We start from the raw sequence: 23427 nt of genomic DNA, 5'->3' as shown, positions 1-23427 counted from the left end.
CTTGGAAGTGGAGGGGCCTTCAGGGCTCAACCCCAGGCATTTTCCTCACTCTCCTGTGCTGCATTTCATTTACCGTTTACATTCCCTTGACTTCAGGTTTTCTTAGCCAGGATACATCTCCAACTCCTGTCTTCCCTCCAGTGTATATCCTCCACACTGCAGACAAAGTGTACTTCCTTCACAGAGCACCTCTTTCGTCATCTCCTACTTAAAACCTCTTGTGGCTTCCCATTACTCTGAGGAGTAATCCTGACCCATAACACCCTACCTGGTCTAGCCACCACCAACTTTTCCAATCCTCTCTCCTATCACTCCCACTTGCTGTCAGGCTTCAGCACGCTGGCCTTTTTTTAGTTTCTCAATCATGCTACACCCTCTCTACCCTAGGGCCACTGAACTCCTGTTATGTCTGCATTGCTCTTCCTGTACCCTTTTACCTAGGTAACTCTGACATTTAGATCTGTGCTAATTCCCTTCAGGGATGCATCCCTGTCCCCTAGACTGATCAATTGCCTTTGATAAATGTTTTTGGGAATCCATATTTGCTTCATGTAGATTGTTTACTCTGTGTCACAGAGACTAATGTGATTAGTATAGCATTTGTGTTTCTAGATTCTTAAGTGCCATATGGGCAAGACCTTGGTTTTTCTCTCAACTGTATTCCCAGCACCTATCACTGTGCCTGAGTTATAGCTTATAGGCAAGCAGTGAAAGAACGAGGTGGGTTTGGGGAATTGCAAGTCGCGTGATGCAGATGGAGTTTTGTGTGACTGAGGAAGCATGGAGCTGAGGCTGGCTACACAGAGGGTGTGAAGCAATGGCTTTCACACCATTTTGACAATGGTCCATGTTAAGAAATACAATTTATATTATGGCTCAGAACATAAGTATGTTGTATGTGCATTTAAACAGGTTTTGGTTTTTTTTTTTTTTTTTTTTTTTTAAGATTTCATTATTTGAGAGAGAGCAGGAAGAGGAGCAGAGGGGGAGAGACAGGAGACTCCACGCTCAGCACAGTGCCCGATGTGGGGCTTAATCCCAGGACTCCGAGGTTATGACCTGAGCCAAAACCAAGAGTCAGTCGCTTAATGGACTGAGATACTCAGGCTCCCTTGTAACAGGTTTTATATACCAACACTTAGCTGTTAGTCCACATAATGTACTCTTTGTTTTTGTTTCCAAATCACTAATTCCAACCACTAAATTGATTTCATAATCCCCTGATAGGTTATGTTCTACTGTTAGAAACACCTGGATTTAAAACTTGGTTTTCAGATGGTTTGACAGAACCCATGGCATTGTCTTAAAGGAGCTGAGGGTAGGTGGGTATGTATGCAAGTGCGTATGTGTGTGTATGTGTGAATAAGTGATGGGGGTGGGAAAGGGTTAGGATGCCAAACTGGTAATTCCAGTTCTCATGCTGTTAATCAGAATTAGTCTATGTTGATTTGACTTCCAGATTTCATACGTAGAAAGAATTTCACGGCTTAAAGAGGAGCTAGTCGGGAGGGGAACTGAACCACATACCTATAGCTATAATACTGTGTTCAGAAATTTGGGTTGGGGCTCCTGGTTGAGCCGAAGTCGGTAGTCGGCTCAGTCGGTAGAGCATAGAACTCTTGGTCTCAGGGTTGTAAGTTCAAGCCCCACATTGGGTGTGGAGCCTACTTTAGGAAAATAATAATAAAAAAAGAAATTTGGATTTTATCTCTTCCACAGTGTGGAATTCCTGAAGGTTTTAAGCAGTGAAATATTCTCATTAGATTGCTTTATATCAGAATAACTGGCTGATTGAAGAGGGGCTGATTGAAGGAGGCTAACAGACCTCCTTGAGGGCTTTTTCCATCTATCAGATATTACTGAGTACCCATCAGGAGTTGTGCAGACCTGTGAAGGCAGTGACCATTTTGGTCTTATTCACTGTTGTATCTTCCATACCTGTCACAGCATTCAATGTTGATGATGTGCTCAAAGAGCATGTGTTGGTAGGATGGATGGAACCCACATCTGTAGCATGTCAGATGCTCTGCTAAGCACTTAACATACATTATCTTCTTTATTCCTGCCAGTATTTTATGAATTAAAAAAACTGAGGTTTGGAGAGGTTTTTATTTTGCTCAAAATCAAAAAGTTTCTGTGGCACAGTGGCAGAGCTAGGGTTTAAATCTTGATTCTTTTCATCCCAGTGCACTATTAAGAGCACAGACTAAGGAGCCTGGCTGATTTGGATTCACATTTTAGCTCTACCACTCCTGAGCTGAGCGATGTTTAAAATTTGTTTAAACCTCTATACTTTGTCTGCATGTAGCTATTGGGAAATTTAAATGAGATAAGGCCTATGTGGTTCAGTGTCTGGTGCATAATAAGCCCTCACATATTAGCAGTTATTAGTGTTGTTATGCCATGCTACCAATAGCAAGCGCACAGTTGTAGGAGAAGCATCTTGGAGTAGGTATGGGGGTTTTTGAAATTAGAGGAAGTCAGAGGATGGGGTAGGGTAAGTGGATGCGTCATCTTCATTCCTTCAGGTGATGATAGGAGGAACATTTACTAATTAGTACTGCAGAATGAGTAGGAGACTAGTAGACTATAGTGATAAAGTATAGGAGGTTTTGTCGGTGGGACTTTGAGGTCTTCCTCAAAGAAGGGGTGGATTCTGCATGACTTTGGAAATGAATCATCTGGAAAAGGTGATAGGGACATCAAGCAGGCCCACCCTGGCTCTCAGTACACTGTAAAAGCAGGAGAACTGTAGGAGAACTGCAAAAGGGACTGATTTCAGACAGTAAAATCTTCGAACAGCATGCATTCATTCAGCAGATAGCCTTGAGGAACTTAATAAGGTCCAGGCATTATGCTAGGCGCTTGGGATACAGTAGTAAATGGAACAAGACTCTCTGTAATCTTGGAGCTTACATTTATTTTTGGATAGTATTTGTAGCATGTAAAGGCCAAGTAGTCACAGAAGGCCTTGGTAGTCCAGAGTATTATTTTTTTTTTAAGATTTTATTTATTTGTTAGAGAGAGATCACAAGTAGGCAAAGAGGCAGGCAGAGAGAGGGGGAAGCAGGCTCCCTACTGAGCAGAGAGCCTGATGCGGGGCTCTATCCTAGGATCCTGAGATCATGACCTGAGCTGAAGGCAGAGGCTTAAACCACTGAGCCACCTAGGCACCCCGATAGTCCAGAGTATTAATCCAAAACAGATTCTGTTCATGTCAAAGTTTTTGCAAAAGCCAGAGTTCTTGGGGAAGGAACAGTTTTTGTTTTTCAAATGTTTCACATCTGCCCCTAAACCAGACCTTTTTAGGGGAATCTTATAAACTCTGCCTTCAAAAAATGTTTATTCAAGGTTTTGAATATGTAGACAACAGTAAAGCCTTACTGATGCTGTAGGCTTTCATTCAGTTATGTATCTCCTCTAGTTACCTGTGAACAGTATGGACTCTGCCTGCTCAAACACTGGGCTTTTGTGTTCTGAGTCTGAACAATAGATCACTGAAGTACAAAAAAAAAAAAAAAAAAAAAAAACAAGCAGCATGAATCAGATCATTGGAAATTGGAATTGATGGAGAACATGTAAATCAGAAAGTCCCTGGAGGATGAGAAGCAAACACACTTGGGGAAGTTAATGTGAATGTAGGCAAACGATGACTTTCGCCTGCATGCGTAAGAATGACTTCTCAGAAATTCTTCCAACAAAAAGCTAGCTTCCTTCCTCTATGTTAAGATGCCATGATATTTCGTTGTCCAGAAAGCAAAGAGAGGAAGAAGTTGGTAGAATATTATTCAATATATTTAAACATGTGAGTGTGTTACTTAGCCTTCAGTTACTAGTAGACTGTAGAGGCCAGGAAGGTTGTCAACTCCTTCATCTGATCATTACATACCTTGACCAAAGGCCTGGGAGAATATATACTGAAATAATAAAGCTTTCATTAGCATTTAATGCTTTTCCTTAAAGCCTTTATTTTAGTACTATGAAATCAGATTTCAGAGAATGTCATAATTAAAATTTTCATAAAAAGAAACATTTAATACTATTTAAATATGTAATGACTCCCGGTGCTATTTGAATTAATTTACATCATAAACCCACTAAAGTGGGCCTTAATGTCTACTATGACCATGCTACCTTTACTTAACCTTAATATATAACACTATGAAGGCCAGTTTATGAGCCACACAAAAGTAATTATTGCTTTATTATAAGACACCTTATTTACTAGTAATGTTAATCTGGTTAATCATCTACCATATTTATCAGAATGAGCTCTGAATAACTGGCTGCTCTTTTCAAAAAATAAAAATTTTCCTGGAAAGATGAGTATTTCCCAACTTAAGGATGTTTTTAAGAATGTTCCAGAAACTCTGAGAGCTACTGTAGAAGAGGAGTTCCAGAGATGTTTTAAGTATGGAAGCATTTTTGGAATAACTCTCTAGTCTTTCAAGGTAACTGCTTAAGGGAAGAGTAGTTAGATGAATAGGATTTGATACATTGACTTGTAATTTTGGTCAAACTACTTTATAGTCAAAAGTCTTAAAGAATTTTGACTGGATTAGCTTATTTGAGAACTCCGGTATCTATCATGAAGGAGAATGACTTGGCAAACCTGTGTGGCTTGTGAGCAGCCATTCTTAGGAATCATCCCAGGGAACCTGCTCTTTCTGAGATCCTTTGGATTGGTTATGAGCTCCCATTCAGATAAGAGAAAAAGAAAGAAGTCATAGTTACTGAGTTTAAACTATATGTCAAAATTTGCCCAAAGAATATCTTATTTAATCGTTGTATATATTATTCCCATTTTACCAATGAGAAAACTGGGTTTCAGAGGGCTTAAGGTGATTGCCAAGGTGACATGTAACACGCATGGTTGGAAGCTTAAGATTCTTAAAAAAATATTTCAACAACTTTATTAATTGTAATATTTGAGTACTCTCTTCTTTGGGGGAAGCTTAAATTTTAATTCTATCTGACTCCAAAGGCTTATAAGTCACATATCACCACTTGACCTTACTAGTCAGTTAGGTCCTAGTGAGTGCACAGGTATTTAAATATTTAATTCTCAACACTATGGAGGCCTCTGATTTCCCCTTCGAGGCATCCTTCACACCCACCTAGCAGGTATCTATCTCAGAAAAGTCTATGAGCATAATAGACTTATTATGCTCTAAGCAGACTTACAAAAGTGGGGGAGATTAGGACCCCCATTAAAGTATTGATTTCTGGGGAATAGGGATTCCCTATCAAGCACTTTGCCTTTCTCATATACCTCCAAACCTAAGCAAGGCAGGATAATGCTATGTGGTAGGCAGATCATAGATTCCCACACTTGCCCCTTAGCAAATGTCTATGTCCTCATCCCTGGAAACTATCAGTATGTTACCTGTCAGGGAAGAATTAAAGTTGCAGATAGAATTAAGTTGTTAACCAACAGACCATAAAATAAGGAGAAGGGTCCATTTAATGTGGAAGAGGGTATCAGAGTGATGCAATGTGAGAAAGAATGGCCCTTGTTGACCTTAAGATAGAAGGGTCCACAAGCCAAGGAATGTGGGCAGCCTCCTGAAGCTGGAAAAGACCAAAAAAAAAAAAAAAAAAAAAAAACAACCAACCAAACAAACAAACAAAAAAACCCGTCTCCTACAGCCCCTAGAAAGGAACATGAATCTGCAGACACTGAGTTCAATTTCAGACTTTCGGCTTACAGAACTTTAAGATAATTAACTTGTGTTGTTTTTAGGCACAAGGTTTGTGGTAATTTGCTACAATAGCAAACTAATACAATGGTCATCCTCACTTCCTTAAGGTCTAGCTTACCCCCAGCAAGCTGTGGTGGAAAGCAGCCAATATCAACCCAACTGTCAGTACTCCACCCAGGATAGCACTGGTAAAGAGGTGGACTACAAGGAGGGAAGCCTGGGAGGAAATTTGGTCCCAGGTATGACTGGAATCCATGGACTGAGCTCCAGCCTCCAATTTGCTGTTGTCTTTCAGCAGGTCACTTCGCCTTGTTGAAGTGTGTGGCCTCATTTGTAAAATCTGGACAATTATGTCATGAGGACAAAAGAGTGGGTACAAGAGAGCATACTCATGACCATTGCACACTTCTTCAGTTCTAGGGAATGAATGATAGAGTGAGTACTTCAATACCGTGGAAGAAGTTTGATATACTGTTTTTTTGTTTTGTTTTGTTTTGTTTTTGAGAATAAGCATGTTACTATCAACATTTCTTCTAAAGTGAACAAGAAAATCCAGTTAAACAACTCAATGACTCAATGGTCAGTTGATGTTAAACTATTGCATGTAATCATACCATGTAATCATACCATAGCCAGAGAGGATCTTAATGATCACCTCATCCATTTTGCAGACAAGCAGATTTAGATTGTGGAAAGGTAAGAAGTTCAAACCTTTAAAAGTAGAATTCCTTATTGAGTGGCAGCAAAACAAAAGCCCAGTCTTAATGAATGCCTAAGATGTCAAAGATATGGACAGCTATTTAAAATAGAAAGCCCAAACCAGCTCTTCCATCTCCAGCTCCAGGGATGACAACTTGGGTATATAAAGGGCTCTAGCTGTTTCAACTTTGGCTGTCAGTACCTGCTTTGCTTCCCCCTCGTCTCTGCCAAATTTTAACTTAAAGAAGTGACTGATCACTTTACATCATGGGAGGAGTTCAGAAGTTGGGTTCAGGGCATTCTGCATCCCTGTTCCAGCCATCCTTCTTGCCACTGAGTGCTTGCTCTCAAAGGCAGTATGTGGGTGGCTCTATTAGCAAACCCAGTCATGGAAGTCAGGGAAGCCCAGCTGATCTAGGCGAGCTGTGTCACTGTCACCCATCAGCAGTGACAGCTGTGAGTCAACTGGGTTACAGGCAGACCAGTGCAGTCCCCATAACCCATCTCTATGTTCTCTGGAGGCCAGCTTGACTTATTCTTCCTGACAACACCTGGGCTTTGACAGATGAGCCAGCAGAAGTCCTTAAGGCTAAAAAGGCACAGTATCTCTTGGGGTTGGAGTCCGGTGAACCACCATAGCCATTATCTCCTGATAGTGGGCAAGCCACTCAGGGGCTCATTTTTCTCTTCTGTCAAATGATAGTGTTAGACTGGACAAGGGCTGCATTTCGCTCTAGGCTTTTCTAAAAGTGGGGATTACACTAGTCTTTGTTGGGTTTTTTATATTTTACCTAAGAAAGTGGAATGGTCAGGAGTTCTAATTTGAGAAATGTAAATAATTTTATTTTGTATTATAAAAGTAATTCATGCTTGGTGTAAAAAAATATATAACAATGCAGAACTATATAAAGCAGAAAGTAAAATCTCCTTGCTTAACTCCCACTGCCAGCACTGAGTTACTAGTCAGGCTAACTATTTCCCCCTGTCTCGCAAACAGAAGCTATTGGTGCTCCCATTAGTCATCTCTCTTGAGCGAGATTCTAAAAGTCAATCTTTGCTGATATTAATGGTTCTAACAGTTGGTAAAATAGAAGAGTAATGTTTGTAGATGATTTCTTTCTTCTAAAGTGTTCAAATTCCTCATATAGCCAAAGTTATACATCCACATGAAGAAGTTATATTTCAGTACTTAATAGAAATAACATACTATTTTTAGGAAATGTAAAGACTGTGAAAGACGAAAGAATAAAATACATTAAAATGTTTATACAGTTTTCCTAAGGTGACAGGATCCTGGGGGTTGTTTTTCTGATTTCTTCCTAGATTGGGGCATTGTCTTTTGTTACTTGGGTAATGAAAAACGTTTTAAGAAAAATGTTCCTTATAATGACACACTAGTAGTGAAATACTAATTTGGATTCAAACCGAACAGTGCAATAATGGACACTTGACTAAAAAACCTAAAAAATTATTACTGCTATTTCCTTCTATTTTTTTCTGCTGTGACTTCTACTCAGAATTAAAGATAAATGAATAATTAATAACTGGGAAAACTGACTTGTAAAACTCAACACATTGAGTTCAATGCCTCAGATATTAATTGAGCAGCTATTATATGCAAAGCACTGTAGGAATAGACCCGAGGGTTCGGGTCTGGCAGGAGGAAAGACAAGAACCCATAGAATTATATGCCAGATGGCACGTTCTAAGTGTTAAGAGGCTATAAAATGCTAAGGAGTCCAAAGAAGAGAAGAATCATCTCTAAATTAGGAATAACCAAGGAAAGCTTCATTCAGGCAGTGGAATTTGAGCTTGGTCTTTGAAAATGGGTGGAATTCTTCATACTCAGAGACTGAAGAGGCCTTTTAAGTGGAGCAAGGGCAAACAGGCATACAGGTGCCAAGACAAGGGCATGTCAAAAAGAACAGAGTCCGGTTGGGCTGGAGCATATAGTGTAGGTAGGGGAGGGGAAAGATAAGACTGGCAGCAGGGTTGGGGTACTTGAATGTCAGGCTACAAAGTCGAAGCTTATTAATGATGGGGGTGATCTTGGGGGGCCTTTGAGCAGGAATTGTTATATAATCAATGTTGGCTTAGAACAGATCCTTTGGGGGCGCCTGGGTGGCTCAGTAGTTAAGCATCTGCTTTCGGCTTAGGTCACGATCCCAGGATCCTGCGATTGAGCCCTGCATTGGGCTCCATGCTCCGCAGGGAGCCTGTTTCTCCCCCCCCCCCCCCCCCCCGGCTTGTGTTCCCTCTCTCGCTGTTTCTCTCCCTGTCAGATAAAAAAAAAAAAAAAAAAGAACAGTTCCCTTTGGTCAAGTTGAGTGTTAGGAAGGGGACAGTTGGGAAGACAAGGATGGGAAGATGAACCCCAGATGAATGATAAATGAGGCCTGAGGTTGGCAGGTGGCATCAGAAGGAAGATAGGTGTGACAGTTTGTAGAAATAGACTCAGTAGATCAGGGACCTGGGATTCAGTGACATGAGTTCAATTCCCATTCTGCCTTGACATGGCTTAACTCCCTAAGCCTGTCTCTTCCTCTTCGAAATGGGCATAGTATTAATTATGTCATGGGGTTGCTCTATGGTAGGCAGTTATTCTTGTAAAGCATTTGGCACAGCTCTGGCAGATGGTGAATGCTCAGTGCATGTTAATGTCACTGACAGTAGTACCTGGAATGAGAGGGAGGAAACTTGGTGTCAGCTCAGTGACTAGCAAGGGAGACAATACAGCAGCTAGGAACAGCGTGTCTGGAGATGGAGACTGGATTTGGATCCCAATGCTACTACTTACCAGCTGTGATCCTGTAGAAGCTGTTTAACGCCTCTGTATCTCAGTTTCCGTAGCTGTAATTGGGCATAACATTACTACCTCCTTAGGGAGCTGCTATGAGAATAAAGTAAGGTAATGCATGTAGTGTCAGTACATAGCTGTACATTTTAAGAGCCCAGTAAATGTTAGTTATTAGGTAAGGGGTGGGAACGTGGAACGGAATAGATTTGCCCTTTGGATCAGCAGTGGCAGGATATACAAATAGAGGTGGAGACATGCAGTAGGGGTTTGAACATGAAGGACAGAACTGGGAAGAACCTCGAGGCTGGAGGTAGTCAGGAGTCGCCGGCACAGGGGTAGATGAGTCAAGAATGAGTACATAAATTGACTTAAGGAAACAATCAGACAATTCCAGAATAAAGGACATTCTATAAGACAGATGGCTGGAACTCCCAAAAGTGTCATAGGAGCTGTTCTAGACTAAAAGAGACAAAGTTATAATAAAAAATAATGAACCTTGTTTGGACCCCCCCTCCCCCTTTTTTAAGAGAAGATAAGACAGTTCTGAGTCAATTACAGAATTTTGATTAAGGACTACTTTAGAGGCTCATAGGATATATATGCTGAAATACTAATGGATGAAATGAGAGGTATGTTTGGGGGAGCGGGCCGAGAAAGGAAATAAGGCAAAATGTTAACAATTGCTCAGTCTAGGTGGAGGGTATATGTGGTGTTCATTGTACTAGGAAAATGAAGGCTGAACATAAATTGTCATATTCAGCTTCTTAAGGGTCCAGGGTAGGATGGGAAGCTGACCACTAGTGAAGAACTGAAGTATGGGAGGAAGTATAGGCAGCAAGAATAACCAGGCCCCCCTTGGATAGTGTTCAGTGTAAGCAGCCAGGCTGGGGGAGTCTTTCTTTTTAGTACAGGGTAGACTGGGTGTTACTGAGGAACCATAGTCTGGGGAAGGGAGGAAAGAAGAGGAAAGAAGAAACAGTAATGGAGCACAGGTCTAGTAATGGTGGAAGAGAAATGAATGAAAACAGATAAAGAGGCAGAGATGGCCTCAGATTGAAGGAATGCCTTCCTTCTACTGTGGCCCCAAAGCGAGGACTGTGGATCTGTGGGAAATCAAGTTCTCTTCCTAACAACGAGGGAGGAGGTCATGTTTTGCTAGTAAGGGAGTGTGAGGCAGGAAAGTTGGGAAACTCACTACAGCTGGCACTGGGTCTGAAACGGAAAGAAAACAGCTGGTATGAGAACAGGGTGCACTTGGTACTATCTGCAAGCTAGGGAGTGGAGTAAATAGGGGTTCTCCCAGACTGCTCTGATGAGGCACTAGAGAGGACAGGGTAAAGAGCCGTTGTGGAAGCTAAATGGCCCCATTTTCAGAACTTCCTGCTAGGCAAACCAATTACCAAAAATTTATTTATTCATTGGGAAATGAGTAAAACTCTTCTTGGATAAAATGCTTTATCCTAATTTCCAAGTACCCTCCACCCTGGGTTGCCCTGGCTGGTGTACAGGCACGTAGTAGGATAGTCTTTGGTACACGAGGAAGTTTCTGTCCTTTCAAAGTCATCGCCTACAAGACTGCTCCGGTGACCTAGTCTCACGAAGTTGCTGGAGCTGTCATTCCAAAGGCAGTTGGAGGAAAACCAGCTCCTGCACCGGTGCTCACTAAAGGAACAAAGGAGGCCTCTGGAGCTTGTGCCTACAGGCCCCCCGGGGTTGGGGGGGGTGTCACGGAGCGTTAGTGATTTTTGGTTTTGCTTTGGCCTCTGAAGTGCTTCTCAAGGGCCCACCGGTGGAGATGTCGGCGGGCCTGAGATTCAGGTCCTAGGTAAGGCCGGTCCAGCGACACTTGGAGCAGCGCTGGCATGGGAGTGACTGGGGGGCGGAAGGCGGCCACAGCCTACAGCAGGACCTTGGCGATTATGTAGCCGTCCCTCTCCCCCCTGGGCTCTTCTTTGAGCGGGGTCTGCAGCGGGACAGAGGCGGCGGCCAAGGCGCCTTCGCGGCGGCTCACTTCCCGCAGCCGCGCCTGCAGCGCCTCCCGCTCAGCCTGCAGCTCCCGCCGCGCCTGGGCCGCCGCGCGCTCCTCCTCCTGCAGGGCCCGCCGCCTCCGCTCCAAGGCGCGCTCGCCCTGCTCCACGGCCGCCTCGCGCCGCGCTAGCTCACGCTCACGCAGGCTGCAGCGCACGGCCAGCGCGCCCATCTGCTCCAGCAGGCGCGCCCAGTCGCCCTCGGCGGCCGCGGCGGGGCCCGGCGGCGCCGGCGGCGGCGGGCAAGGGGCGGCGGGCGGCGAGCGGCGGGCGGCGCTCTTCTCCAGCTCCCGCTGATGCGCGCTCTCGAGGTGCCGCCACAGCGCCGGGGTGCCGGCGTGGAAGCCCGGGCCGCGGCTCACCTGCTCCCCGCACAGCCGGCAGGTGGCCCACTGGCCCGCGGCGTGGCCTGGGCGCGCGGGGGCCAGATGAAAGTAGCCCCAGGCCTCGCAGTAGGGCGCCCCCAGGCGGCCGGGAGGCGCCGGGGCCAGGCCGGGACAAGGGCCGCCCCGCGCCGCCGCATCGTCCGGCCCGTGGGTGTCTTCCATGGGCGCCGCCAGCTCGTCACTCCGCATTCTCTCCGCCGCGCCTACGTTCCGAGGGAGAAAGGGGTAAGGACAGCCACGCGACGACACACACACTCACACGCACAACTTCGGTGGCCAGAGGTGGCCTCCTTTTTATAACGTGTGGGTGGTACCTGGGTTTCTTTTTCCTGTTACACGGTTTAGTCTTCAGGGAATGTTAGCCCTGCCTACCCCTTCCGCCCCTTGACTGGGAGCTGTCTTCCAGATCAGACGGGTCCCCGCTCGCAGGGGCTGACACGATCAAAGGGGAAGCACCAGCCCAGTCAGTGCTGTACTAACGGGTTTTAACGAGTTTCCCCTGCTCTCTTCTACAAACGTTACTCTTCGCAGAGTAAACTTCCTTTTGTCTTCTGCTCTCAGGGTTAGGCAACAGACTGTAAAAACGAGGCAAAAAGAAAGCCTTGGGAAAGAAAATTGGTTTCTTAAACTTCATGGCTGTAGGTGCCCCAGGCGAACAGCCTTTTTTAAAGACCTTTCAGTGAGGACGTTGTTTTTCAAAATACAAGTCTTTGTTTTATGACTTTAAAAACGATGTGCTTCTGAGGAAAATGGCAGTACTAAAAACCACTAAAATGTTTTAAAAGTATACATATTTAGGAAAACAAATATACAAAACAGTTTTGTAAAATTTTACCTTTAAGTTAGTAGGTAGGCCATATCCTGTGGGCCTTGGGGGGTCCCTGTCATGCCTCAGGGTTTCCAGCCAATGTCAGTTCTCCCTTAGAAACACTGCAGCGTGAATCCTGAGTTCTAAAGAACCATCAGCAGTGCTAGGAATAATAAAAGGGCAGGCCATGAGAAAAAGAAATTCAGTAAACAGCTCCCTAAATAGATACTAGAAATACTGGCTAGCACCAAGTTACTCACGTGTTTTTTTCCTCTCACCCTGTCAGAGTTACTCCAGTTATAAAACAAATCAGTTTTCTGTATTGCTCATCCCCTTTATACATTTAAAAGATAAAAACCTTTGTCAATGCTTGTAATTGAGGAAGGAAATAAAGAAAAGTAATAGCTTCTTGCCCTGTCCAACAAATATCAGTGGTTAAAAGGATACAAACACAACCTGGGACTATCACTGTAAAGTCTTTCCTGTTAAAACAGTTTATCACAGCAGTAATCTATCAAACAAGGAGAAATAGAAAAGGTGAAATTTATTCTTCAGGATGTAACTTCATAAAGGACCAAATGTGTGATTTTAAACAAATTTGTTTTGAAAATTTAAAAATAATAAGAGAACACACAGGCTTAGACGTCTTCTGAGAGCTTATTTCAGGGGGAAAATCAAGGCCAAGATGCATAGTGAGATAGCCTGTGTCCATTCGTACTGTCAAGTTTTGAACCAACAGCAGTGGAGATGATAAATGTCCAGAATCTCTTTGTATAACGTCACTGGGAATGATGGAAGGCACAGTTAAGAACAGGAAAAATAAGTTGCTCTAATAGTAGTAGTATTTAGTGTAAGCTTTTATTTCAGTTGCTAAGAGTCTTGTTACTGAGCTGTTCTAGTTAGGGTCAGACATGACATTTAACATAACAGATTTTGAAAAAAGGTAATAAATTTACCAGAATCATAAAAAAAGACAAGTACATCCCTCTTCTAACAACAAAAAAAAACCTAGCTATTTACATATCTTGTGATACAGCAGGCACTGATTTGAATGTAGTTCCTCATGAAAGCCAATTAGTATAAAAAGTCTTTGGAAATTAAAAGGCTAGATATCCTCCAAGAGATTTACCAAATCCCTGCAGTCCCGGAAGGGGGAGTAATAGGATGAGGATTGGAGTTACACCCAATTTTCAAGGATAATTTTTACATTTATGCTTAGTAAACATTAAGGTTATATAACATTATGGTTAGTAAACAGACCAGATTTTAGTATAAAAAATTGTTTTTGGTAACCTAAATTCACCTAAAATTTTTTCTTTTTTTTTTTAAGTTCATTTCTTTTACATTAGAATCCTCTCTTTACAGAGTTCCTTTCTTATTAGATAGACACAAAGGGGGAGAGAATAGGATTATGAATCCTTGAATTTTTATAAACTAAAAGAGATTTAAAGGTTTTCTGTATCAAGACTGTCACTTTGCATTCTGATATGCTTTCTTGAGCTGGGGGGTTGAAAAGTGTATATAAAACTGCAGACTGTCTTACCTGTGCCAAAGTCTGAGAGTGAGCATTACTGATGTGCCCTTAAAAGTGCCAGGGGTGACCAATTACTGTCATGCTTTACCTCCCTGCAAGATGTTTCTGAGTTTCTTCAAAATCTGGGATGCCCAGAGGAGTGCCACATATATGAATGCCATCTGTCGTCAGAGCGAAGGTGGAAACAAGAGTGAGAAGCACTAATTTTGATGTCTTAATCCTTTGGACTTAGTGGACTGTCTCATCTGAGCCAGGGACATGCAGCACCATAAATGTTGGCCAGCACAGCGCTGCCCCTCCAAGGGCGGCAGAGGGACATCCTCTGCCTTGGCAGGCCTTCACTCTCGGAGGTCTTAACCGGTAGAAGGCAGCACAGTACTGAACTGCCTCACCTTCTCAGTCCTCCGCACACAGCTACATTCTGGCTCAATACAGTATTCTGTTCAGACTAAGTATCTAAACAGTGACCAGGCGTCTGTGGCCAGAGGTCATCATAGCCTTCCTAGTTCTGCCAAACAACCCCTGGGCTTGTTTCAACTATCCCTACAGTACAGAGGGAGAGAATCCTCCTAGTCTGCTACCTTGGGTTGGGAGAGAAGCCTTAGCAACTTCAGCCACAACCCTAATACACAAAGAGCTCTTACAAACTGACAAGAAAAAGACGAACAACCCAAAAGAAAAATGGGCAAGAAATACATGTAGGTAAATGACCTAAGAACAAAGTCAGATGGCCAAGGAATTTGTGAAAAGATACACAGCACTTATATTCAGGGAAGTGCTATTAAAGTAACAGTAAGGTCTCATTTTAGATCCATCACATTAACAAAAACAAAAGAGGTCTGCCAGCCAAAGCTAGAAGGGAGGCAAAGAAAAGGGTACGTTTGTGCATTACTAGTGGAGATGTGGAGGCTTTTAGGAAAGCAGTCTGGTGATTTCTGTTAGTTAAAAATAGATACAATCAGGGATCCCATTCTTGGGAATCTATTCTGTAGAACTAAAAGTATCAATACATAAAATAATATGTATTAGGATGTTTATTACAGTATTGTCTGGGATGGCAAAAAACTGGAAACACAGAAACGCCTGTCGACTGGAAAATGGCTGGGTAAATAATGTGTATTCACACCTGGGAATATTGTGCAGCCATTAAAAAGGATGGATTGGAGCTCTGCTAGAAGACCTAGAGGGATTTCTGGAGGAACTTTTCAGGAAGAAAAGCCAGATGCAGAAATATATATATATATTATGATGTCATTATTATTAGTATAGATCTGTGTAGCATTTATGAAGATTTTATATATATATATATGAAGAAAAATAAGGAGGAAGATACATTGTCACTTGGGGAGTGGCAGTTGGTATGAAGATACATTGTCAGTTGAGGAGTGGCAGCTGGTGTGAAAAGAGAATGGGAAGAGGTAAACACAAAAGGAGGAGTAAAGAGGTCTTAGGAAAGCATGCACATTTGTGGATACATTTAGGTAGACTATGTATATGGCAGGGTCTACATATAATATGGAGAGGCAAGATGGAGTCACTCATGTCCAGCAGTGATGTCATGAGTCAGGAAAGCAGACAAGGGTGATGAACTGAGAATAAATATCACCAAAAGTCTCAGCCTGGTGGCACCCAGAAGTGATGACCAGCAAGAGAGCCCGGATGAACCGAGAGGTGGTGATCAGTAGAATCAGAAGTCTGGACGGGCTAGACTCATCAAACTCCTTTAAAAAGGGAAGATTTTTATAGCAAACTGTTCTGTTCTCCAGATGCTGACCCTTCCATGTCTGACCGCATCAAAAAGGCTACTGAAGATTCTGCCCAATTGATCTCGGAAAATAACAGGGATCCTCCACTGCTTGAACATACTAAGCAGGAAGGGAAGCACTGAGTGGACCCACATTGGTCAAGACCTCATCAGCTGTGCACTCATAGACTGACTGCATTTGGTTCATTAACGTCCCCTATTTTATCTTGTCTTGTGACTTTAAATTGTACTTTCTATCGTGAGTCTTGTATGAAGCCAAGTTAAATGCACAGTGAAATGTCATTGAGTTTGGAATTCTGAACCGGCTTTTACAACTGTGTTAAACATTGCTTTATGATTCAATAAGGCGGATGTTATGGAGACACAACCTGTGTACACACCTTCACAGAGTAGCTTCCCAACAACATAAATACAAAGTAATTTTATAAATCCTCAGGCATGTGAGTGCAAGCTGGGCTAGGCAGCCTTAACTAGGAGACTGGAGAGCACAGTCCTGTGGGGCATAGCGTGCTGCTATCTGGCCCTGGAGGGAACCCAGGGTGTGAGGTTGCTCAGCATCAGGTAGTTTGCTGGTCCTGCCTGAACAGAAGGAGATTCTGTATGCACAGGAGATGGAGGTGCTGTGGGAGGACTGCTCGCCCACCTTGCTCATCTCCCTTGGCACTCAAGGGATGCTGCATTCAATGCAATGAACTTGACTCTAGTTTTCTTAGACCCAGCTCACTAAATCCCAGTCTCTCCATCTGTCAAGGAAAATGATAATTATCTGCCTCTAAACCTGTGGCTGAAATTAGATAATCCAAATGATCTTACTGTTGGACTCTGCAGTGCTGTATAACTTCAGGGCCTGAACAAAAAAAGACTACCAGGCTTGACTGTTCAAACACACCCACATTAGTATCTTAGTGGCTAAAGGAAGTATTATTACTCTCTTTGACATTGTTATTCAATAGAGTAGGTAGTTTAAGTTGGAAATATTCTCTTGAGAATTTTGAATATAAAAAGCAAAAAAGAATCACAGATCCATCTTTCCTCCCCAGCCAAATTTATTTTCACTTCGTAAATGGACCTTCACGAAAAATAGGTTGCTCCTCTCTCAGGTAGAAAATGATGGGGAGGTCTGGTGACTTGGAACCCTACAATTTGTAATACTTCCTTACCAAGTAACCAAGAAAAACACACACCTATTAACTACATGGTCAGCTAAGGTGAAGAAAATGTCTGGTAGGGAGAGACGCTTCCACAATAATTCTGATACACATGGTAAAGGTCAGAGCACTGTGCACTCATGAGGGTGAATTCCATCATGCAATGTCTATACTGGGGAAAGGGTGGGCATTGGGGGCCCTAACACAAATGTTCATGCAGACACTCCTGCTTCAGCATCTCCTCCTTTCCTGAGCTCCTTTAGGGGCCCGAATTCACAAAAACACATAGCCACTAGTGCTGACTCTAGTTCCAATTTTTTAGTCTTATAACTAGGCTTCCCAGCTCATATTTTAAAGTAAGATTTCTTGATGCTAAGTGGAAATAGCTAGCATGAAATTAATTTAATAATGGAAATGTTCTAGTCCAGTTTTGGGGAGGGGAAAAAGGTGAAAGAAAAGTAGATTTTAGTTATTTCATCGAAGAGGGGAGAGTTGGTACCACACCTCTGAACTCGCCCATAGTGAGTTTCATTTGAGTATCCATTATCTGGAAGGAATGATAAGACGTTTAAGCCTGTGGAAGATAATAAATGCACATTAATTATTTCAAACTGCATTTGAAGTTTTATTTGCAGTTCTCTAAAGTTCTAGTCTTCTAATAATCAATCTATCAGATTAAAACCCAGATTCTTCAGTATCATCTCCCTGAATAACAATATAGAGAATAAGGGAGATCAAAACTTGGATGAATAATTTGTGTAAATTTGGGTGTATATACATACATGACTGTAACATTAGGAATCATTCTATAAAACACCCACAGAAGTTAATTTTATTACTTTATACTTATGCTAGGACACATATAAAATATTAGGCAGGCTAAAGACCAAAGAACCAGGCAATGTTCTCAAAAGGGAATAGCAAATGAACTATAGCTCTGTTTGTTCTTCCACAGCCAAGGCTAATCACTTCAGATGGATTAATCTGACAGAGTTATAAGCAAATACATGTATGTTGAGCCTGGATCTTAGGTAAGAAATTCATACTAATGTGAAATTCACTACTTGGGTGGAAACACTAAAAACATTTTCATTTACTTCATCCACCAGTAACTCAGTCAAAGCAGAACATAATAAAACAAATAATTAGCGTTGACAATTGAAATATCAAGGAAACCACAATTTGTTCACCTGTTACTTGTCCATCTCTGTTAAAAACTAATGATGCACTGTACGGTGACTAACGTAACATAATTAAAAAAATATTAGTTTACTACCATGGATTCATCTCTTTATAAACAGATCCAGCCAATCAGAAAAATTAGTCTGGGATCATGAGGCTGAAGACTTAGATGAAGTTAAAAAGCAAAAAAATGCCTCCAAACTGTGACGTGTGGATACTCAACTCAGACAGTACAGGGTAAGTGTGAAAATATTTAGATAAAAGATTACACATGGACTGTAAAAAATGTACTGAACCCACAGCTAATTGTATGGTGAGTCAGAGATGTTCTTTGAATGTGTTAAGCCAAAATCTTAGATACCTCTACCATTAGCTAAAAGGCCAGATGTATTCTCTATTAATGCATTTTTAAAAATGAAAAGTTTCTATCCTCAACTGAACCTTTATTTTAGGTCTACATTACTTTAATACATACATTCCTCAAAAGAAGGGTGTTGATCCATTTTGTCTTGTAAAATGCATACTGTAGTATGAATTACAAGAATTTAGGGACGCCTGGGCGGCTCAGTTGGTTAAGTAGCTGCCTTCGGCTCAGGTCATGGTCCCAGCGTCCTGGGATCAAGTCCCACATCGGGCTCCTTGCTCCGCAGGGAGCCTGCTTCTTCCTCTGATTCTGCCTGCCACTCTGTCTGCGTATGCTCGCTCTTGCTCTCTCTCTCTCTGACAAATAAATAAATAAAATCTTTAAAAAAAAAAAAATGAATTTAAAACAGCCCTACTTTGAAGTCTTTGTAATACAAAGAATTTTTAATAGAGAATTACCTTGTTTTGGCTCTTGGCCATTTTACACGTTGTGGCATACTTTTTATGGTATTTTGCCTCAAGCCAGTTTTGGCCAAAAAGGGCATACAAAATACAAGAATGCAAAGTGCATAAAATAATTACCCTAATTATGTCAATTTATTAAGCTTTTTTTTTTCTTTAAATATTTTATTTATTTGATAGAGAGAGACACAGCAAGAGAGGGAACACAAGCAGGGGGAGTGGAAGAGAGAGAAGCAGGCTTCCCGCTGAGCAGGGAGCCCCATGCGGGGCTGGATCCCAGGACCCTGGGATCATGACCTGAGTGGAAGGCAGACACTTAACGACTAAGAAACCCAGGAGCCTCTATTAAGCTTTTTCTACAACAGCTTCTGTTTAACACCAAATCCATGTACTCTGGGCTAATTCAAAGTTTGGATGGTATTTTTTTCTTTTCAAGAAAGAAAAAAAAATTTTTGTTCGGTAAGCTTCGGGCATTTGGCTACTGTAAATAGTTACAGCAAACTGCTCCTCTGGACTCGGAGAGGATCGGAACATTCTTTTGTTTGAGCACAGTGGAGATGGGGGCAGGGATTCCTGTTTGAGCATCTGGCTCGTATTTTGCTTCTCCTCTCCAAAATGAGAAACAATAAAAAAAAGTCTCAGAGAAAGAGCACACTACAGGGCACACAGCCATTTGCCACTGTTAAAAGTCTATAAAAAGGCAATTTTACTAAAGGGAGAACAGATGATTTTCGATATTCTCAAATAACTTTTTTGAAAGGGGACTGGAGGAGCAAAAAGGAGGTTCTGAAAGAAGCTCAACAGTGCCTTTAGACAGAATTCGGGGCCACATGCGTCTTTTCCACTAGGTACAACCTGAGCACAGCGAAGGAAGGGCACGTGCGGCAGCCCGCGCAGCAGCCAGCCTGTTAGGATACCGCACAGTGGCGTTTGCGGGCTGCTGCTCACCTGCGGCCCCTGAGGCCCGGGACTGGTCCCCTTTGCCTTCGCCGCCCCCCTTCTCCCCCAAACCCCTGCGGGGCCGCGACCCGACCTGGCCTCCGGGAACACGGCCGCCTGCGTGGCGGCGCACACTCACCCCATCACCCCCAAAGCGCGGCAGGAGCAGGAGGCGGGCTACAAGTCTGGGATCGCCGGTCCCCTCCAGATCCTCGCAGACATTTTGTCCTGTGCAGAAACCTCTGCGCGTCTGCCTTAAAGACACAGCGCTCAATTCACGCATCTGGGGGGTGAAAGGGGGGACGGTAACGTGTGACCCGTAGTGGAAAGGGCTGGACGGTCACTCCTTAGCCATCCAGGTCCACGAGTGACAGACTGGTGTTCGCCAAGGTTTAAAAATGATGCAGTTGTTTAGTGCTTTTTAAAAATTTAATTTTTATTTTATACTTTTACATTAACCTTCCAAGACCTGGTTTCCTGTCTTGAGTCTGAGTGCAGTTTGCATCCTTTCAGGTTCAAGGTGTCAGATGGTTCAAGTTGTTAAAAGAAGCCCACCGAAGGGAAGTCTGCACAGGTAAAGGTAGGGCTCCTTGGTGTTTGAAAACTTAATAACGCTAGGGTATCAGCTTTGCATGGATCATGTTGAGGTAACAACGCCTACAACTCAGTGATTTACAATAAGAGAGAAATATTCATTTCTCAGGCAAATTACATCTGCTACATCGATTCCACTAGTTTTCTTTACTCCACGCTCCGGATTGAAGAATCAGCTTTTTTGGGGATACACTCACTTTGCCGCGGTGTGCTGGAACCAACTTTGAGGGAAGAAGAGTCCTGATTTGCAGTGTTTGGTATTTCCATGTTGTAAATACTCCCACCACGGCTGATTTCAAGCTACTTTTAACAAGTGTCACAAGTGACTTGCCAAATTTCTGGAAATCTTACAACCAACTCTTATACACCACTGGCACATGGTGCTCTTAAAACAAAACAGCTCACATTTGCGTGCGCCAGTTCTGTTCACATTTTATTGGCCTCAGCGAGTTTTTTTCACCTCATTTTTTTCTATGAATTAGATCAATGTCTAAGTGTCACTGTCCATTAATGGAGTTTCTCCTTACCATTCCAAGGATGGTTTCAGAAGAAACTGGTTGGGTGTCTTAAAAGGGATAATTTTGCAATGTGAAAACTATTAGGTTGACCTTTCTTTTCTCAGAGGGACACTTACCTACTGTGGACATCGATTATAAGAGCAGTAACTAGTATCAATGAATCTGGTTAAGTCATCTCTTATTTGTGGCTTAATTCATATTTTTAAAGATTATTATATTTGGTAATCCTTTTAACAGGAGGCTTTATTACTTTGAATACTTTAAAAATCCATTTGGCTTTAGGCTGACCATGTAATGAGATACATGATATTTTCATTAGTTCATGGAACAGTTTGTCGTAAGTGCTGGTTATGAGCACAGCGCTATTTTAAACCTGAGTAGGAGTCTGGAGATTTGAGGGATTGTACCTGCCCTCAAAAAGATTACACTTCAATAAGATAGTACGACAAATGCAACTCCAAGAAGAAAATGGAAAATGATGTAAGAGGAAACATTCAGGTGCCACACTAATTTGAAAATAGCTACACTTTTTTTTTTTTTTTTTTAACTGACAACATTTAAGCAAGACTTGAAAAAGTATAGGATTTGGACTCCTAGAATTACATGTTTGTTATCCTAGCCAAGATGTGTTTTGAATTTATTTTTGAAGTCCAGAGAAATAGAGACTGTCTTTTCTGTGTTTGAGTGGATGCTTGAACTTTCTTATGAGTTAGAATCTCTTTCTTGTAGTTTTAAATTAAATTTTAAATAAATTATAAAATATATGTCAACTATCTAATAACTCTTCTTTGTCCCATGTTCTTTGTTCAAGTTACAGCAAGAAAAATGCTCTTTAGTTCTTGCTTTGGTAGTGGCAGTTCCCCTAACAATAAATAAATATCATTTAGTTTTCGTCAGAAGATCTCATTTCTGTTCACTGTTCTAGATGCTAGCAAAGCATAAAGACCTGCATTTCATTGGTAACACAGAATATTTACTCCCCAGATGCTTCCCAAAGATTATAGCCTTGAAATCTGCTGTCTGATCTTACCAAAAACCCATCATGAGAAAATTGTTTCTGGAGATTACCTCAAATGCATAAAATTATAGAGCTGTGTACTTGAAACATACTTTTTTGGTAGGTTCTATATGTTCATTTGGTCTGTAGTTTCCTTGTGACGTTTTTGTCTGGTTTTGGTGTCCAAGTAATACTGGCCTCATAAAATGAGTTGAAAAGTATTTCTTCCTCTTCTCTTTTTGGGAAGAGTTTGTGAAGAATTGGTATTCTTTTTTAAATGTTTGGTAGAGGGGTTCCCAGATGGCTCAGTCTGTTAAGTGTCTGCCTTCGGCTCAGGTCCTGATCTCAGGATCCTGGGTTCAAGCCCCATGTTGGGCTCCCTGCTCAGTGGAGAGTCTGCTTCTCCTTCTGCCCTTCCCCTCCTTGTGCTTGCTTGTTCTCTCTCTCTCTCAAATAAACTAAATTAAAAATCTTAAAAAAATAAATGTTTGGTAGAATTCCATAGGGAAGCTGTCTGGGTCTGGGCTTTATGAACAGTGTTTTGATTCCTAATTCAATTTTTTCACTTGTTTAGATTTACTCAGATCATCTCTTCTCAAGTCAGTTTTGGTAGTTTATATCTTTCTAGGAATTTGTCCATTTCATTCAAGTTACCTAATGTATTGGTAGACAGTTGTATCTAGTATTCCTTTATAGTCCTTTTTATTTCTATAAAGTTGGTAATACTGTCTTCTTCTTCATTTCTGATTCCTGGATACCCCTCTTGTAGGAAATAGCTGCATAAAATTTATTACTGGGGCTAGTGTCATGATGTCACTATAGTGATCCATTGATTCCCACAATGGGTTGTTTTTTGTTTTTTTTTTTGTAGGACCCAGTGGAGACCATTCTCTGAACTCTCAGTATCATGAAAAGCTCTGTATCCCCCAATCCTGTGGGCACTGTGGATCATATAACAGACTTTTTCTTGCTTCAGCTACTAGGAAGAGACTAAGAGTCAAATATATAATGAATACCTACTCTATTTGTTTTCTAGTGGTTCTCTAACAAATTACCTTGAAATAAGTGGTTTAAACAACAGGAATTTATTCACAGTATGGAAGGTTATAAGTCCAAAATCAGGGTGTGAGCAGGGCCATAGTCTGTCTAAAACCTATAGGGAAAATCCTTCCTTGCCTATTCCTAGCTTCTGGTGGTGGCCAGTCATCCTTGGTTTCCAGCTATGTCCTTTAGTCTCTACCTTTGTTGTCACATGCCCTTCTCCTTGTGTGTCTGTGTCTAAGTTTCCCTCTTCTTATAAAGACAGTAGTCATATTGGGGACACCTTGCAGGCTCAGTTGGTGGAGCATGTGACTCTTGATCTTGGGGTTTGGGGCTCCACATTGGGTATACAGATTACTTAAAATCTTTAAAAAATAAAAATAAAAAATAGCTGTGGCTGGGTGGCTCAGTTGGTTAAGTGTCTGCATTTGGTTTAGGTCATGATTCCAGGATCCTGGGATTGCC

At 42.1% G+C, this 23427-nt stretch overlaps 2 protein-coding genes across 17 annotated transcripts in view; one reads left to right on the top strand and one right to left on the bottom strand.

Annotated features, from left to right (window-relative positions):
* Positions 1–23427, top strand: part of AGGF1 (angiogenic factor with G-patch and FHA domains 1) — a 123294-nt gene that overhangs the window by 41059 nt on the left and 58808 nt on the right. For 4 of the 14 annotated variants that reach the window (XR_014310130.1, XR_014310131.1, XR_014310132.1 and 1 more), the window contains exons 15-16: positions 18168–18285; positions 20326–20392. The gene's annotated coding sequence lies outside the window, so the exon portion shown is untranslated. Of the gene's footprint in view, positions 1–1227; positions 8707–15719; positions 16086–18167; positions 18286–20325; positions 20393–23427 lie in introns of those variants that run through there. The other 10 variants (XR_014310127.1, XR_014310128.1, XR_014310129.1 and 7 more) reach the window with 6 other exon arrangements.
* On the bottom strand, positions 7223–20077 carry ZBED3 (zinc finger BED-type containing 3). Of its 3 annotated transcripts, XM_082724821.1 has the most exons (5): positions 19952–20064; positions 17371–17440; positions 13963–14114; positions 12447–12582; positions 7223–11814 (listed from the first exon to the last, which is right to left on the bottom strand). In XM_082724821.1, the coding sequence occupies exon 5, from the start codon at positions 11798–11800 to the stop codon at positions 11096–11098; it is 705 nt and encodes a 234-aa protein (XP_082580947.1). In that variant the 5' UTR covers positions 11801–11814; positions 12447–12582; positions 13963–14114; positions 17371–17440; positions 19952–20064; the 3' UTR covers positions 7223–11095. The 3 variants fall into 3 exon arrangements, with proteins under 3 accessions (XP_082580947.1, XP_082580945.1, XP_082580946.1); XM_082724819.1 differs by lacking the exon at positions 13963–14114 and having other exon boundaries at positions 19952–20077; XM_082724820.1 differs by lacking the exons at positions 13963–14114; positions 17371–17440.

The sequence above is a fragment of the Mustela nivalis genome (assembly GCF_964662115.1).
Source record: "Mustela nivalis genome assembly, chromosome: 3".
Classification (NCBI taxonomy): domain Eukaryota; kingdom Metazoa; phylum Chordata; class Mammalia; order Carnivora; family Mustelidae; genus Mustela; species Mustela nivalis.
Note: the sequence above shows the minus strand (reverse complement) of the source record. Positions and strands in the feature narration are given on the sequence as shown.